Source organism: Montipora capricornis, chromosome 2, assembly GCF_036669925.1.
Source record: "Montipora capricornis isolate CH-2021 chromosome 2, ASM3666992v2, whole genome shotgun sequence".
Lineage (NCBI taxonomy): Eukaryota > Metazoa > Cnidaria > Anthozoa > Scleractinia > Acroporidae > Montipora > Montipora capricornis.
In genome coordinates, this window is record NC_090884.1 from 37,534,910 (window position 1) to 37,548,586 (window position 13,677).

Genomic DNA, 13,677 nt, shown 5'->3' on the forward strand with positions numbered 1-13,677 from the left:
GGCTAATAGCGCTCCGAAATATTGAATGCTTCGTTTTAAAGCGTGGTGAAATCGTCGTACGCTTCCTCAAAACATTCAAGCGCACCGAAAATCGCCGCAATAAGAGCATCCAAAATGGTCAATGGTTCGTTCGTAGCGAAATTAGTGCCCTGACAATACGCTGCTTAGAAATATTGTATGCTTCATTCTCATAGAGTGGCGGCTAAAATACTGATACATGCATGAAATACTATAATCGTCGTCCACAATAGCACTCACAACAAATGTTGTGAATGTTTTATTCGTAGTAGCGAAATTTTTACCCTCACAATATGCTGGTCACGAACTAGACGGGTCGTCACGAACCGTCAACATTTTCAGCCGGCCTCACCGCCTCCACTATCTTCACAAATACACGATTTTTTTCTAAGTGCCTCACCACCTGACATTTCTAATAGTCGGGTCGACTTTTTCAAATGACGGCTAGCCACGAACTAGACGGCTCCTTACGACCCGTCAACATTTTCAAAAAGTTCCTCGAACCATCTTTCAAATAGCAACTTCCTGTTACTTTACTTCCGCAAAAAAACCACGACCCGACTTCCGCTTGACGGGTCGTCTTCACCAAAAAGTCGACCCGACTCAGTTCGTGTGTATTGGACAACCCTCTTTCTTTGACACAACAACGAACTACATAAAATACAAAAGGTTGAAAACTAGTATTGAAATAACTCAAGCTTAACAGGATACAAGCTAAAAATAAAAGCTGTCACCTTTAAGAAAGTTCTTGTGTACTTTCTAAAGGAGAAAAATCGACTTAATGACTTGTGTACGCAGGTGCAAAATTCAGTATTGCTTCTGTGACAGAAGATGAAAGAGTCTGTAAATATCACAGCAAACATTAATCGCCAAGTTCACCAGGTTGGCTGCAGTTATAACGTATACAACAATATGTATCTCTGGTTTATCTAGTCCATAATCATAATCTTGTTTAGCATGCTGATGCCATAGACAAATGAAATATGCCTCAATCTATTTAATTACATCCCTCTGTCGTTATATCGTTATCCAAACTACCGGTGTACATCAGAACACGATTCACTCACAACTAAATGCGCAAAGCAATTGTTAATTAAGAAATGTAAAGGATAACTTTCGATCTACTGAACCTGAACAGAAAGCAGATACACTTAATGGCTCAGCTTCGAATTTACATCCCAAAAACTAACCACCATAACAAATGAAAAGTCTACCGATTAGTTCTTTCACCGCTCGTCTAACCCCCGCGATCTTCCAGCAATAAAGAATTGGGTTTAATGACGAATTAATGTAAACCAAAGTTATTGCCAATGCCCTGGCTACGTAAAGTGATTGAGAGACTTCTCGCTGAGTGAAGAACGCATCAATAAGAGCAAATGGCAAGTAGCAAGCACCTAATGTTACTTGCACCCACAAAGAACTTGACACTGCTTTCTTGTATCTCGCAATGTTTAGAGGAGCTGTGTGGATCTCTTGATGTGGACGTACATTGTAATGAGGCTGAATTTGATGCTGCCGAAGAGTGACAAAGATCTTTGTGTAGGAGTATGCCGTGATCACGATGCACAGTAAAATCACAACGTAACCAAACCAATAGGTTACCCTGCTGTTCCAAAAATACATAGCGGTGGATACAATGGGCACGATCCATATCACAGCCGCGGCCAAGAAAGATCGCTTCGACGTTACAACTTGTCTGTACCTCAGACCCAACAACAACGCCAGTAGTCTGTCCAGGCTTACTGCCGTCACTGTCAACAACGAAACGGCCGACAAAGAATAGCCAAATACATAACCTAAAACGGTCGTGTACTGGCAAATTTTCTCATGTTTGAGCATTACGGACAAGAAATGGGTCACTCTTGTAGGTTCTGTCACAAGTCCTACGAAGAGGTCGCTGATCGCCAAACAACGAAGTAAGACTTTTGTCGCGGGATACATAGATGACTCCATGTGGAGCGCGACTAAGATGGCTGCGTTCCCAAGAAATGCAGTCACAGAAAAGAAAACATTAAGCACCACAAAGAGGATCAAATGGCCGTTTAGACCTCTGGTTAATTCCTCTTTGCAAAATAAGGCATCAAATGAGGAAGAAGCGATCCACTCTTCTGTAACGTTTGTCATTGTCATTCAGTGCTGTCCAGTGAGTTGAAGAGACAAGGGTAAAAAAAAAAAACGAAGAGAATATTAGGAAGCGTGGAGGTTGGCAGGTGTTGCTTTCCGTAGTTGTTACACGGTCTTCGCTTTCATTGGATCTAAAGTGACAATAAATAAATAAAATTAAATTTACTTAATTGACCGCTCCCCATAGGGGCTTTTCAGGGCCAATGAAACACAATCAACGAAACGACAGAACACAACAACAACTGCTAAGAATCCCAACTGGCCGGAGGCAAACTAGTTGGCTATTTACAACTGCGGCTGGGAAGTTGAACCAAGGACTACCAGGAACAAATTCAACGAGTAAGTAGAACGGATCTTGAACCTGGGATATCCGGATCTCAAGGCAAGCGCCCTAACCACTGGGCCACACTACCTCGTTAACGGGATGATGCGCAAATTAAAGGCACGCTGGACTAAATAAACACAATAAACGCAAAAAATAATATTACCTCGAGGTTACGTTGTAATGAGACTTATCGGTAACCAAAATGGAAGTCGAAATTATTGTGGCAAAAATGGCTTTGCTAGACAGCCAGCTAGGCCCTAAGGCCAAAAAGCAATCTATTTAGCGACTCCTTTCGAAGATCAGACATCGTTTAGACCATAGACTAATAAGACTTTTCTTGTTTCCAAAAATCATTAGTAGTAAAATATCATGTAACAATGAAATGGTGAAAAGTAAGTAAAATCTACTTTCGTAAAATAAATTTTTGGGTTGCTGAACTTAATATGATCAACTCTTTCGGTTACTGAACTTGTCTTGATCAATGTCGAATGCGTGGTGAGTTAATCGAGACTAACCAAAATGAAATCCTCAACGGCTTCGTGAATTAAGGTCACATTTTGTTTTGGAAAAATACAACTCATCAAACTGCTAATCTTAAAGTCACTTCGCGTCATTCTTTAAAGTGCTACCATGATTAAAAATAGGTTTCTCGGGGGACATGTGCTTACGGGTAAATGTCTGTGTGATTGTTGGCATGTTTTTGTAATGGCTTTGACAATGAATGCTTGGAATGCACGAAGAGCATTGCAATTAAGGATAAACACTGCCGACACTGCATGTGGCTACTGTAACAGTTGCAAAAACTGAGTGAATTTCGAAGGAAGAATGGATGCATTTATAGGGAAAAAAAGAAAAAACGAAATAATGAGCGAGAAGTAGTAAAGTGTGCAAAGAGTCGCGATGGAATCCGGCAGTAGGTGATCTGTTTGAAAATCAAGGTCAATGCAGAGTTCCTCTCTTGGATTTGTTTTTTATTTTTCACTCAAGAAGAGTCCTGGTAATTCTCAAGGTTTAATACGTTTGTCAAATAATTCTGTATCGTGCGCGGGCGATGTACAAAGAGAGAAAACAAATTATGAGCACGTCACTTGATAGCACCAGGTAGCTTCATTTGCGTGAGCGATGTTAATGCTTACCTCCAGATTTTCCCGCGAATTTTTTTTGGCTTGGATCAAAATCACAACACTTTTCCCGGAAAATTATTTAAAGGTAATTTCGTGACCTTTCTGGTGCTAGTTGGCCTTGGTTTTAGTTAGCTACCAAATTAGATTATCAAATTTCAAATTTCAAGTTCTTTCACCATCTCAGCAACTTTCAGTCTACAAAGCATTTTTAATTAAAATGTTCACTAAGAATCAAAGTCTTTAAGGCTGGTCTTGATTATTTCAAAGTTAAGTTATCTAAACCTGATTCGCCTAATGGATTCTGGGAATTGAAAGTGAACATGTTAATTACTTATTAGCTAAATGCGATGCGTCCTTGTCGAAAAATATCTAGTTTCCATTTTATTGTTTTCTTTGTTGTTTAAACAGGCTACAAGATCTTTTTAGCTTCTTATAGGCATACTTTTTTTCTTTTTATCACATGATTATAAATAATTTTATAAATCGCTTTTATTGGAGGTATCCTAGTGGAAAACTGGATCCGACTACATCACGTTATCTCTAGTTTCCACCCATTTAACTGAACTTTGATCTCAGTGGCATCTCCTCAGGGATGCCATTCGCATTTTAAGCTTCTCCATATATTTAAAACTCAATCATTATTTTATTCAATTTTATTTTATCCAAAAGATGCTTGTTAATACAAAAATAGCATAGTCAACTCCCTAAATGGGTTTAAAATCGGTGACCGAACAAACACATCACTTTTAGTTAAATGCACTTCAGCTTGCCTTGAGCACATTACCTTGCTTCGATGGATAACCATTCGCACTTACGAAAGATAGCAGTGATCCTCGCACTAACCTGGACAATTGAATTGTCTCTTTCAGACACCTGAAAACTTCATGTGGCTTCAAAGGGATTCGCGAATCCATGACCTCTGCGATGCCCGTGCAATGCTCTACGTACTGAGCTTTGAAGCCACTCAGTTGGGACCAAGAGGCCACTTTCGATATATTAAAATTCAGCTTGAAAGAGAGGTTTAGAGGACAAAGACAAAGGAAAGTGGATGATATGTCGATATGTTTCACATTCATTCCAACGTATTTCTATTGTTTTTGTCCTCTCTGCATCGCTATCAAGCTGAATATTGATATTTCGAAAATGGCCTATATTCTGGGCTCATTTGTTCCCGTGAAAGGACTGATAAAATATCATCATCTTGCGGCTCTCAGACTCAGCTTTCCTCGTGATTACTTTTAACGGCTAAAAGTCAATCGATGAAACAAGTCTCTTGAATTTTAAAGAAATTCATTGCAATCGCGAATATGCTCCGTTTCAACATTACTTTAGATCCCAGCAGTACGGTGGCACAATTGCCGTGAACATGAACGGCCTAGCTCCCACGAGTCTTCTACAGTGTATAGCTCAGCTGTCGAGCATCCGAAATCGTAATCGGACGGTCGTCGTAGGTTCGACTCCCGCAAAGGAGCACTCGGATTTTTTTTCGAGTACCCCCGAGTCACCATCGAAAAAAAAATCTCTTCAATATTTCAGTTACACTTATTTAATAGATTTTGTTTTACATTTTCCCCTGACTTTATGTTTGGAAACATTTGCTAAAAAAAGGTACTACTTCTCTCTAAGACACTTACTGCATGTCTGTCCTAGACCCGGGCTGAGATGGTAGGCGCAACATAATAGGGGAAACACGTTTTTGAGAGCAAGAAATACAAGATATTCGGACCTCAATCTTTTGCCCACCTTCTTTGACTTGAGGTCATGCACGTTTGTCTCCAGTTCACTGAGTTGTTGCTGAAGCCGACTCAACTGGGTTCGCTTTCGGTCAATATTGGTGTTTAGGGTATCACTGCAAAGATAATCCAAGCAAACTATTTCACGACAAAAAAAAAACAAAATTCATTTGAGAAAAAGATGAGAAGAGATTGGGGAAGGTTTGCTGCAAAAATTTAAACTTTTGTACCTGAGCACACTAACTCACCCTCATCCCCAGGGTCTTATCGGCTTTAAACACGACCATGTTGAAAGCCGAGAAGAGCCTGGGGACGAGGTTAACACCAACTTGATCTGAAAATACCCTAATCAGTGGGTGTTCAAAGAATGCTTAGCTATTGTGAGTACTTACGATTTATCTTGTCTCTCAGTGATCTCACTAGATATAGATTGCATTGTACGCCCAGGGACTGTGGAAAAGAGACATCTTATTTAAAGACGGTGCCTACTAATTCAACGGTATTTTTGTGCGGTTTATGAATATGCGGGAAAAGCAGATCTTAAGAAGTGTTAATGAAATCCAAAAAGAAAATTGGGGGATAACCACGCATTTTTTAAAGACAATTAATCAGCAATTTCTGTAAAAGAGCTTTGAAATACAAAGCAACGTATGGCATTCTTTTCCAAATTGAAGCTTACTTGTCTCTTTAAATGCAAGGTTACACCCAATTTCCTTTTAAATACCAAATGCACGTGCTAAGAACTGCTTTCTCCGCATTGTTTTAAACCAAGAAAAACAAAGCTGTATTTGGGCGCGTTCGACCGTATTCCGGAATAGGAATAGATGTTAGAAATCCTTCGTTTTTACGTACATTCACATAAAAAATTGTCAAACACCTGCTAAAATGCTCTTTTAAACATATCTTTATTATCCTTGTTGCTTCAAAACGCCAGACAAACAGTTTTAAAACATCACTCTACGTATTATTATTCCGGAATAGGGTCAATCGAACAAACCCTAAGGGCGCGTTCGATTGACCCTATTCCGGAATAAGAGTACGTGGAGTGATGATTAAAACGATATGTTTGGCGCGTTTCACAGCAGCAAGGATGATAAAAATATATTTAAAATAGCATTTCAGCAGATGTTTGACAATTTTAATGTGAACCTCCGTAAAAGCGAAGGATTTCTAACTTATATTCCATGTATTCCTATTCCGGATTACTGTCAATCGAACGCACCCTTAGTAAGCACCACCCATAGGAAACCTGAGTATCTCGCGAGATGCGCGGAACGTACGTGCAATAGCAATAGTAGGCACCGTCCTTAAAGTTCACGTATTGAATGTGAATGCTAATTAACCAACGGCTTCTACTCTTCCTCATACCCAAAAAAGCTCGAAAACGAAACCAGGGGGTGGTTACCGCGCAGCTATTACAAAAACTTCTGTCAACCTGTAGAATTGTATCCGTCGGTATTACAAAATTTTAAACCCACATTAGGAAAAACAAGGGGTCTTAAAAGAGCAAACAAAAAAGTCTCAACTCTTAAGTCAAACCGAGATTAATAAACCTATAATAGGAGAAAAAGCTACGGCTAACCGACTCCATGAAGCTTGGACTGAAGTAAAGATATCCTTCTGTCAATTTCCCTTAACTCTGCTTTGTACTTGTCCAACATGCGAATGTCTGGTTCCATTTGTCTTGCACTTTGCTCCTCGCTTTCAGTAATGCTCAGGACATCTTCCAGCTGAAATGAAGCAACTATTTACAATGAACACGCATCTAATGACAATAACGTCTTTGTCTAAATAAAGCGGTTTTCAAATGAGTGTCGTAAAACTACAACCAAAGTAATTACTTTGGCCAATCAAAAAAGACGGAGACAATCCAATAAACCAATCAAAACTCGAAGTAATTGCACGTAGCCGACACAAAGCACGGGAAAATGTGCATGCGCGAGCCACGATTGGTTTTGGTTTCACTTCTGATTGGTTGAGAAAATGGCGCGAGAACTTTGAACCAATCACTGCGTGAAGTAATGCAAAACCAAAGGAATTCGCTAATTACTTTCGACACTCAATTGAAAACCGCTCTATGTAATGTAGTAAACGGAGTTCAACGCTCACTAACAAGTAAGAGCGGTTATAGACGGACGCTTAGGGCGAACTGATCCTCCCACTTATTCCTAACAAATTTAAGAAATTGCATCTTATACAGACAGCTGAAAATTTCAGGTGGCTTCATCGGAATTCGAAGCCATGACCTCTACGTTGTCGGTGCAATTCTCTAAAACCTGAGCTACAAAAGGCACTCAGTGGGGAGCAAAAAGGGCAGCATAAAGACTGTCCAATAAGAAAGACGACTTTCAAGAGAAGATATCGGATTTACAGGTTGCGGGTCATGAACTCCTCCCCGACCTGGTCCTCATAACTCAAGTTGGTAGAAAATTGCACCGGCATCGCAGAGGTCATGGGAAAATTCAATCTAAAAGATAAATTAATTTGTGAAAACGCCGTGACACTGAGGAATATAAGGCTGTTGTTCGCTCCTGCTCATGGACTCCTGGTTCGAATCCCCTCGAAGCCACCTGAATGTTTCAGGTATCTACAAGCGAGAATCGCTTAAATTGTCCATGTACGTAAGAGCAGCACTTCACCCTTATTGTCCTTTAAAGTGCCCCGTTAAAAAACTCCCTTTTTTCCTTCAGATTTTGAAAGTGTGTTTGCTAAACACATGACTGGCAAAAATTTTAGCTTTGATTTTTACCCAAAGGCCATTCACTTTGAAACAGTGTGAGTTTTGGATTTCACGGTCCGCCATTACTCACTTTCAAAACTGACCCATTGAACCTCAGAGGGTTGTAACATCAAAGGCTCACTAGCTTAAAATTTCAGCGTGTGAATGCAGCTTATTATATATACGGAAAACGCGAGTTTAAAAGTCTGAGAGCCCAAAATACCCGTGCTGCATATTAATTCTACGGCGTACACACGCATTGCATTCTTAAACTATTGAGTCTTTGACGTCATTTTCTCCTCGATCCAGCTCTCTCAAGATCTTAAAGTTAGTGATGGCGGACCATTAAAAAGGAAAATTCCAGTTAACATAAACGGGTGTCTTTTTGAAATCCAGGCTTAAAACTTTGGTCGCTTAGTGTTTAGTTGACATAGTTTTGAAATCCAAAGAAAAATAAGAATTGATTATTTGATCACAGGGGCACATTAAAGGATATAAAAATCAACAGATCTACATAACAGAGCCTTAGGAAGTATTACGGATAGATTGCCAACAGACACGGGCTTTTTCATTATTCAGACTTTTATTACAGAGCCTATAATCGCACATGACGGAAGCTTACAACCTACAGCCTACAAATCCTTTATCATTCCTTGAAAGTTGCCTTTTTCTTAGACCGTTTTTCTAAAATGCCCTTTGCGCCAACCTATGCACGACTTCTACGTTAACATGTGCATAACCTGAACGATAAAAAACGCACGGGGGACATAAGTCCAAAACTAAAAAAATAATAACTGGGAGGGTCTGAAAATTCTGTTAATTGCACTTTGTGCAAAAGAGAAAAAATTGAACTTGAATTCACATACTTCGGTGATCTCATCTTGAATTCTTTGCTCTTCAGCCTTTATCTCATCCAACTTGGATTTTATGTCAGGAATCTCCTTGTTCTCTAGAGATTCCAGCTAAAAAAAGAGATGAAATTTCTATCGTTCATACAAACAAATAAGGCGATCTTTACGCAATCATTGGGTAGATTATCAACATCTACAAACACATGTTCCAGCACTCGGCAAAGTCCCATTTTGACTTATGGTTGTTTCTTCTTAGTTGGCCTCATACACCATGAGCCTTGTTAGACACCTTATCGCCAAGCCGGCCACTTCTGCTGGAGAGAATAGGACAGCCACAACACCGGGATCCTCATCCAGTGTGTGGGTTCTTTAACGTCCCCACAGGGAACTTATTAAAATATAAGATATTTTGAGACGGGGTCTACGGTTCACAGTCCTCATCCAAGAAGACTTGTAAATCTAACAATTCGCAGATGAGATTACAAAGGCAGCACTTTCTCCTCACTTATTTTAAGATCCTAAGTGTTGAGCCGGCCGGGTTCGAACCCACGACCTCCCGCATGACAGCCCGATGTTCAAGTAACCCGTTGCGCGATTAATGCCTTTCGACACAACAGAGCCAGCGCCGAAACTGGTCTTACGTCCCAAGAGATTCGATAACTGAGGATAACCAAGTGAAGATACATGCCGCGCAGAACTCAGTGAAAAGATCAAACCGCGCTTGCTCCTTGTGCCAGCAGAGCCAACGCGAAGATATTCTTCTTGACGAAGTTCTAAAATAATTAAAACTACTTTTACTTAAATGCATCTTTAATGATGCCTTGATAAATGCCATATTGATGACATAGGTCAAAATCTGATTCTATATACACTCACAGTTTCCTTAGCCGGAGCAAGTTGAAGAATGTGATCATAGCGATTTTGCTCTTGATTCAGGCTTCTTTCATTCGCCACACGGCGATCAGGGAGAGTTCGAATTTTGTTCCTCAGCTGTGAGACAAAACAAAGAAGAGAGTTCAGGTTCTTTTACAAACACACTGTTGATCTAAGAGGAAACTAGGAATTGGCATTAAGCAATGGCTACAAAATTAAATTATTTCTTGTCCCTGTCGCTGTTGCTGTCATTGTTAATTAGGAAAAAAACTGCCCAGACAAAACTCCAGTTGTATTTTGCTTTTTCAACCAAATCACATCAAATCAAATTAAATCAATGTTCATTTCACCGCATATTTACAATCAGTCAAAAGACGTCAAAAAAACCTTAGGGCTTATCCTAAAAACCCCTTTGTTGATACATGAAAATTAAATTGATTTCGCGAGACTGTACTTGCATGACAGATTCAGACATATCATACCCTTAATTACTTGTCAATTTGGTTATTTGTTTTATTTTCGAGTTTTGCGTATTTCGTTAATTATTGAAAAAAAATAAGAGACTCTCCTTTGAAAGAAGATAAACTGGGAGAAGACATTAACTGAGGGTAGTAAAGCATTCCATATTTATGGCCCTTGGTAAAGTATGGTGAATCGTTTGATATTTGTTCGACAAACGCGAGGCCTAAGTTGTGCTGGTATCAAAACCAGCCTATCAAAACAAGCAGAAGGCAGTTTTGGAAGTGGCTTTTCGAACGTTCGAGAAACAGACCCCTGATCTCTACCTCTGTTGCGAGTTCGTCAATCTCTCTGTTGTTATTGAATGTTCGATGACACAGAGGACATCCGCTGCTATGTACATCACTGCTCTCCAGCTTCGACACAAACTTGGAATAAATTTTTTCCAAAGACCCAATGATACCTCGTTCACTGAAAGAGCAACGAATGTCATACAAATAACATTGAGCAAATGGACAGGAAAATGCGATGGAACAGTGCTATAACCAGAGTTCTACCAACACTAGGGACCTGACGATCCACTACAACTGCATCAAGGAAATGGCTACTGAACAATACAGTTTAATGAGATAAATTTCGGTACACGAATTTCATGTTCTCAGCATCTGTGCATCATGCAATGATCAAATCACAAGGAAAACGGGAGCACAAAACTGCGAATTTTAATTTTCTTTTCATTGTCTCACCACCGTTACCTTTTTGACACTGGCCGATGTGAATACAAAAAATCGTGACGAAGAACTCAAAGGCAAGGCAGTATTATCAGCCCTGCCCCCTTATAAAGGACTATAAGGTCTCACCCAATCCTCTTTCTTCCATGAAAAGAAGATTGCCTCCCGCAAATAAAGTTCTCTGCCACTGATTCGGAATCAAATCACTAAAACAGCACTTACTCCCGTAACTGCTGGATCACTTACTCTTGCAGTGAGTCAATGTTGTTCTTAATGAGTTCTTTTGTGGTGTTATAGTCATTCTCGCCACACGCCTCCGAAATTTGTCGTTTGTGTTCCTGGACTCGATTCTCTTTGTCTGTTAAGCTGTCTCTGTTGACAACGAAGAAAATAAAAACATTAAACCAGCAGGTAATACCCTCTAAGTCGCTGATAAATTCAAACGTCATTAAATTGTGTTTAATATAGGATAAAAACTAACTTAAAGACTAAAGAGTTAAATTAACGGTGATATTGATACAGAAGGCTACTTCCATTAAATGTTATATATTCATTGTTTTGTCTGCTAAGAGGTCTGGGGGCATATACAATATTTTAGGCCTGGTTGCTGAAGCACTTTGAATAAGTAAATGTCCTGACGTTTAAAACCAATGCTGAGGTACAATGACCCGGTTAGGGTACCTTGACGGCACTTCTTGGGGATGATAAATGCAATGTTTTAAAGCTTTTTATTTGATGAGGTCAAGAAAACTGTTCTGCGTTATTTGCACCAAATCAAGGACTTCTCAATAGAATTCCGGGGCAATTTATTTCAATTCAAGGACTTTTCCAGGAGAACACTATTTTCAAGGACAGAACCCAGCCCCTTTTCAAGGAATATTCCAGTCCCGTGCGAGCCATGTAAAATGCAGATGAAAAAAGTTGTCTTAAGACGGCGCGTAATCGTAAGATTTGCAAGCCTATTAAGCTTACACGATCATCCGTTTGCGCGTTTGTTTGGATGATAACTGTTCCTTCAGTTTCTGCAGATTCTTAGTAGTTTCTTTTAGCTCCCTTTCCTTCTCTTTCAAGTGCTCCTTCAGTCTTGTGTGAAGACTCTCTGTTGTACCTCGTGTACCGAGTGTAGTCTTCAGGTCTTCTTCATGGCGTTCCATGCTAAATAAAGAAAAAAAAATTGAACTGATACGATTGCAAACACGAACACTTGCGAGGTCTTGCGTGAGAGAATCCGCCATTGCTAATATGCGACTGAAAAAAATCGTTACAGGCAGGACTCGTTGCTGAACAACAAGCATGTCATAAATGGATACGATTACCTGCCACCATCAATAGCTGCGGAATCTCCGTTTCAGTAGAAAAGAGCTTGAAAGAAATTTGGTTTGTCAGACGGTTCGAAAAACTCCAAAAGAACCGTCCGCACAATGCAGTTGTCCAGTTTAAAAGTGAAGTTGCCTCGGCTCCTTTCAGTTTGGCTTCTTAATTTTGTACTGTTTATTATTTTTTTTTTTTTGGTTACATCACCGTTTTACGAATTCATATCCCGTTTCGACACTATTCCTCGGTATTCCGTGTTCGCTTTGGTTGGATTGTTTACGTTTATCCTAAACTATTCCAGCAAAGACTGTTGAACCTTTTGTACTTTAGCTGTACCAATTGTAAAATGTCTGTGTTATCTCGCAACTGACATGCACTTGAACCTACTTCGTTTTGTCTGAAAGTTGTCCACGTTGTCCAAGTTGGTGGCAACGGTGGCCATACATATGGTCCCAACAAAGATCATTCCATGAAATCTGTAGATTAGGCCCAAATACCTGGCCATGCAAAATCCGATCCGTCATTCCCGCCATTGTTACTTATTTGCAATGACGTCAACTGAATTGCGCAGACAATGCCTGCACTTGTGCGAAACCGCCGTACTTTGAATTCCCAATGCTAAACAAGAGAATGTACTCAAAGCAGATCTTTTTCCTCGAGACAGCAAGGGATCATCAATTTATCCCGGATTCGACTACATCGCCCTTACATTTGTTGGATGGCTTCTTCCTTGTTACTCTTCTCTTTGGTCATCATGTCCAGTTCAGCTTGTGTTTTGGACTGCATATGCATAGCTTGCTGCTCTTCCCTTAACTGACGTAGTCCGTTGTCAACTTGACGTTTCTCGGACTGAAGTTCGCCAATTTCTCTTCCCAACTCGCTCACATTTCCACTGTCGTGAGCCATTTTAAGTTCTCTTTCCTAGTAAGATTAAAAAGTGTGATAATTATGCTATGATTGTTTCGGTTTAGACGGCTTCATCATGATGTACACGCTCTCGTGCTCAGGACTTCCACGTTCAGAGAGCTTTTAAGAGAGTACACGTTAACGTTTGAAGTTGTTTTTAGATACTGATCTTGCATGATCGATTATCCCTCCACCAGTCTGATCAATCTTCAGATCAATCAATCAAAAGCATTTCCTTTCATCGATTCCATTTAAAAAGAAAGTTACAAGTTTCTTATAATAATGCGCCGATCAAATCGAAACTTCAACACCCCCCTCTGTGCCCGGGGGGTGGGGAATTTGACCTTTGCCTGCGTGGGGTGAGGAAAATTTAACCGGAAGTGTCAGGTTTCAAATGATTTTTTTTTTTTGGGCGCCGAAGTCGCTAACACCTATAAAACGCGTGTTTGGACGAGATGGAAGAGTTTAAAGGAAGAGATGTAGCATTTGTGAGCGATTGG

General features: G+C 40.0%; 1 protein-coding gene across 1 annotated transcript in view; it reads right to left on the reverse strand.

The window, feature by feature from the left end:
- The window catches only part of LOC138020581 (DNA repair protein RAD50-like), a 75,787-nt gene that overhangs the window by 34,434 nt on the left and 27,676 nt on the right, over positions 1 to 13,677 (reverse strand). The window contains exons 20-28 of the mRNA XM_068867544.1: positions 12,981 to 13,192; positions 11,930 to 12,112; positions 11,204 to 11,329; positions 10,553 to 10,697; positions 9,771 to 9,884; positions 8,910 to 9,005; positions 6,907 to 7,054; positions 5,717 to 5,774; positions 5,335 to 5,440 (exon numbers count right to left, since the gene is read on the reverse strand). Of these exons, the coding sequence (XP_068723645.1) occupies positions 5,335 to 5,440; positions 5,717 to 5,774; positions 6,907 to 7,054; positions 8,910 to 9,005; positions 9,771 to 9,884; positions 10,553 to 10,697; positions 11,204 to 11,329; positions 11,930 to 12,112; positions 12,981 to 13,192 (1,188 nt within the window). The remainder of the gene's footprint in view (positions 1 to 5,334; positions 5,441 to 5,716; positions 5,775 to 6,906; positions 7,055 to 8,909; positions 9,006 to 9,770; positions 9,885 to 10,552; positions 10,698 to 11,203; positions 11,330 to 11,929; positions 12,113 to 12,980; positions 13,193 to 13,677) is intronic.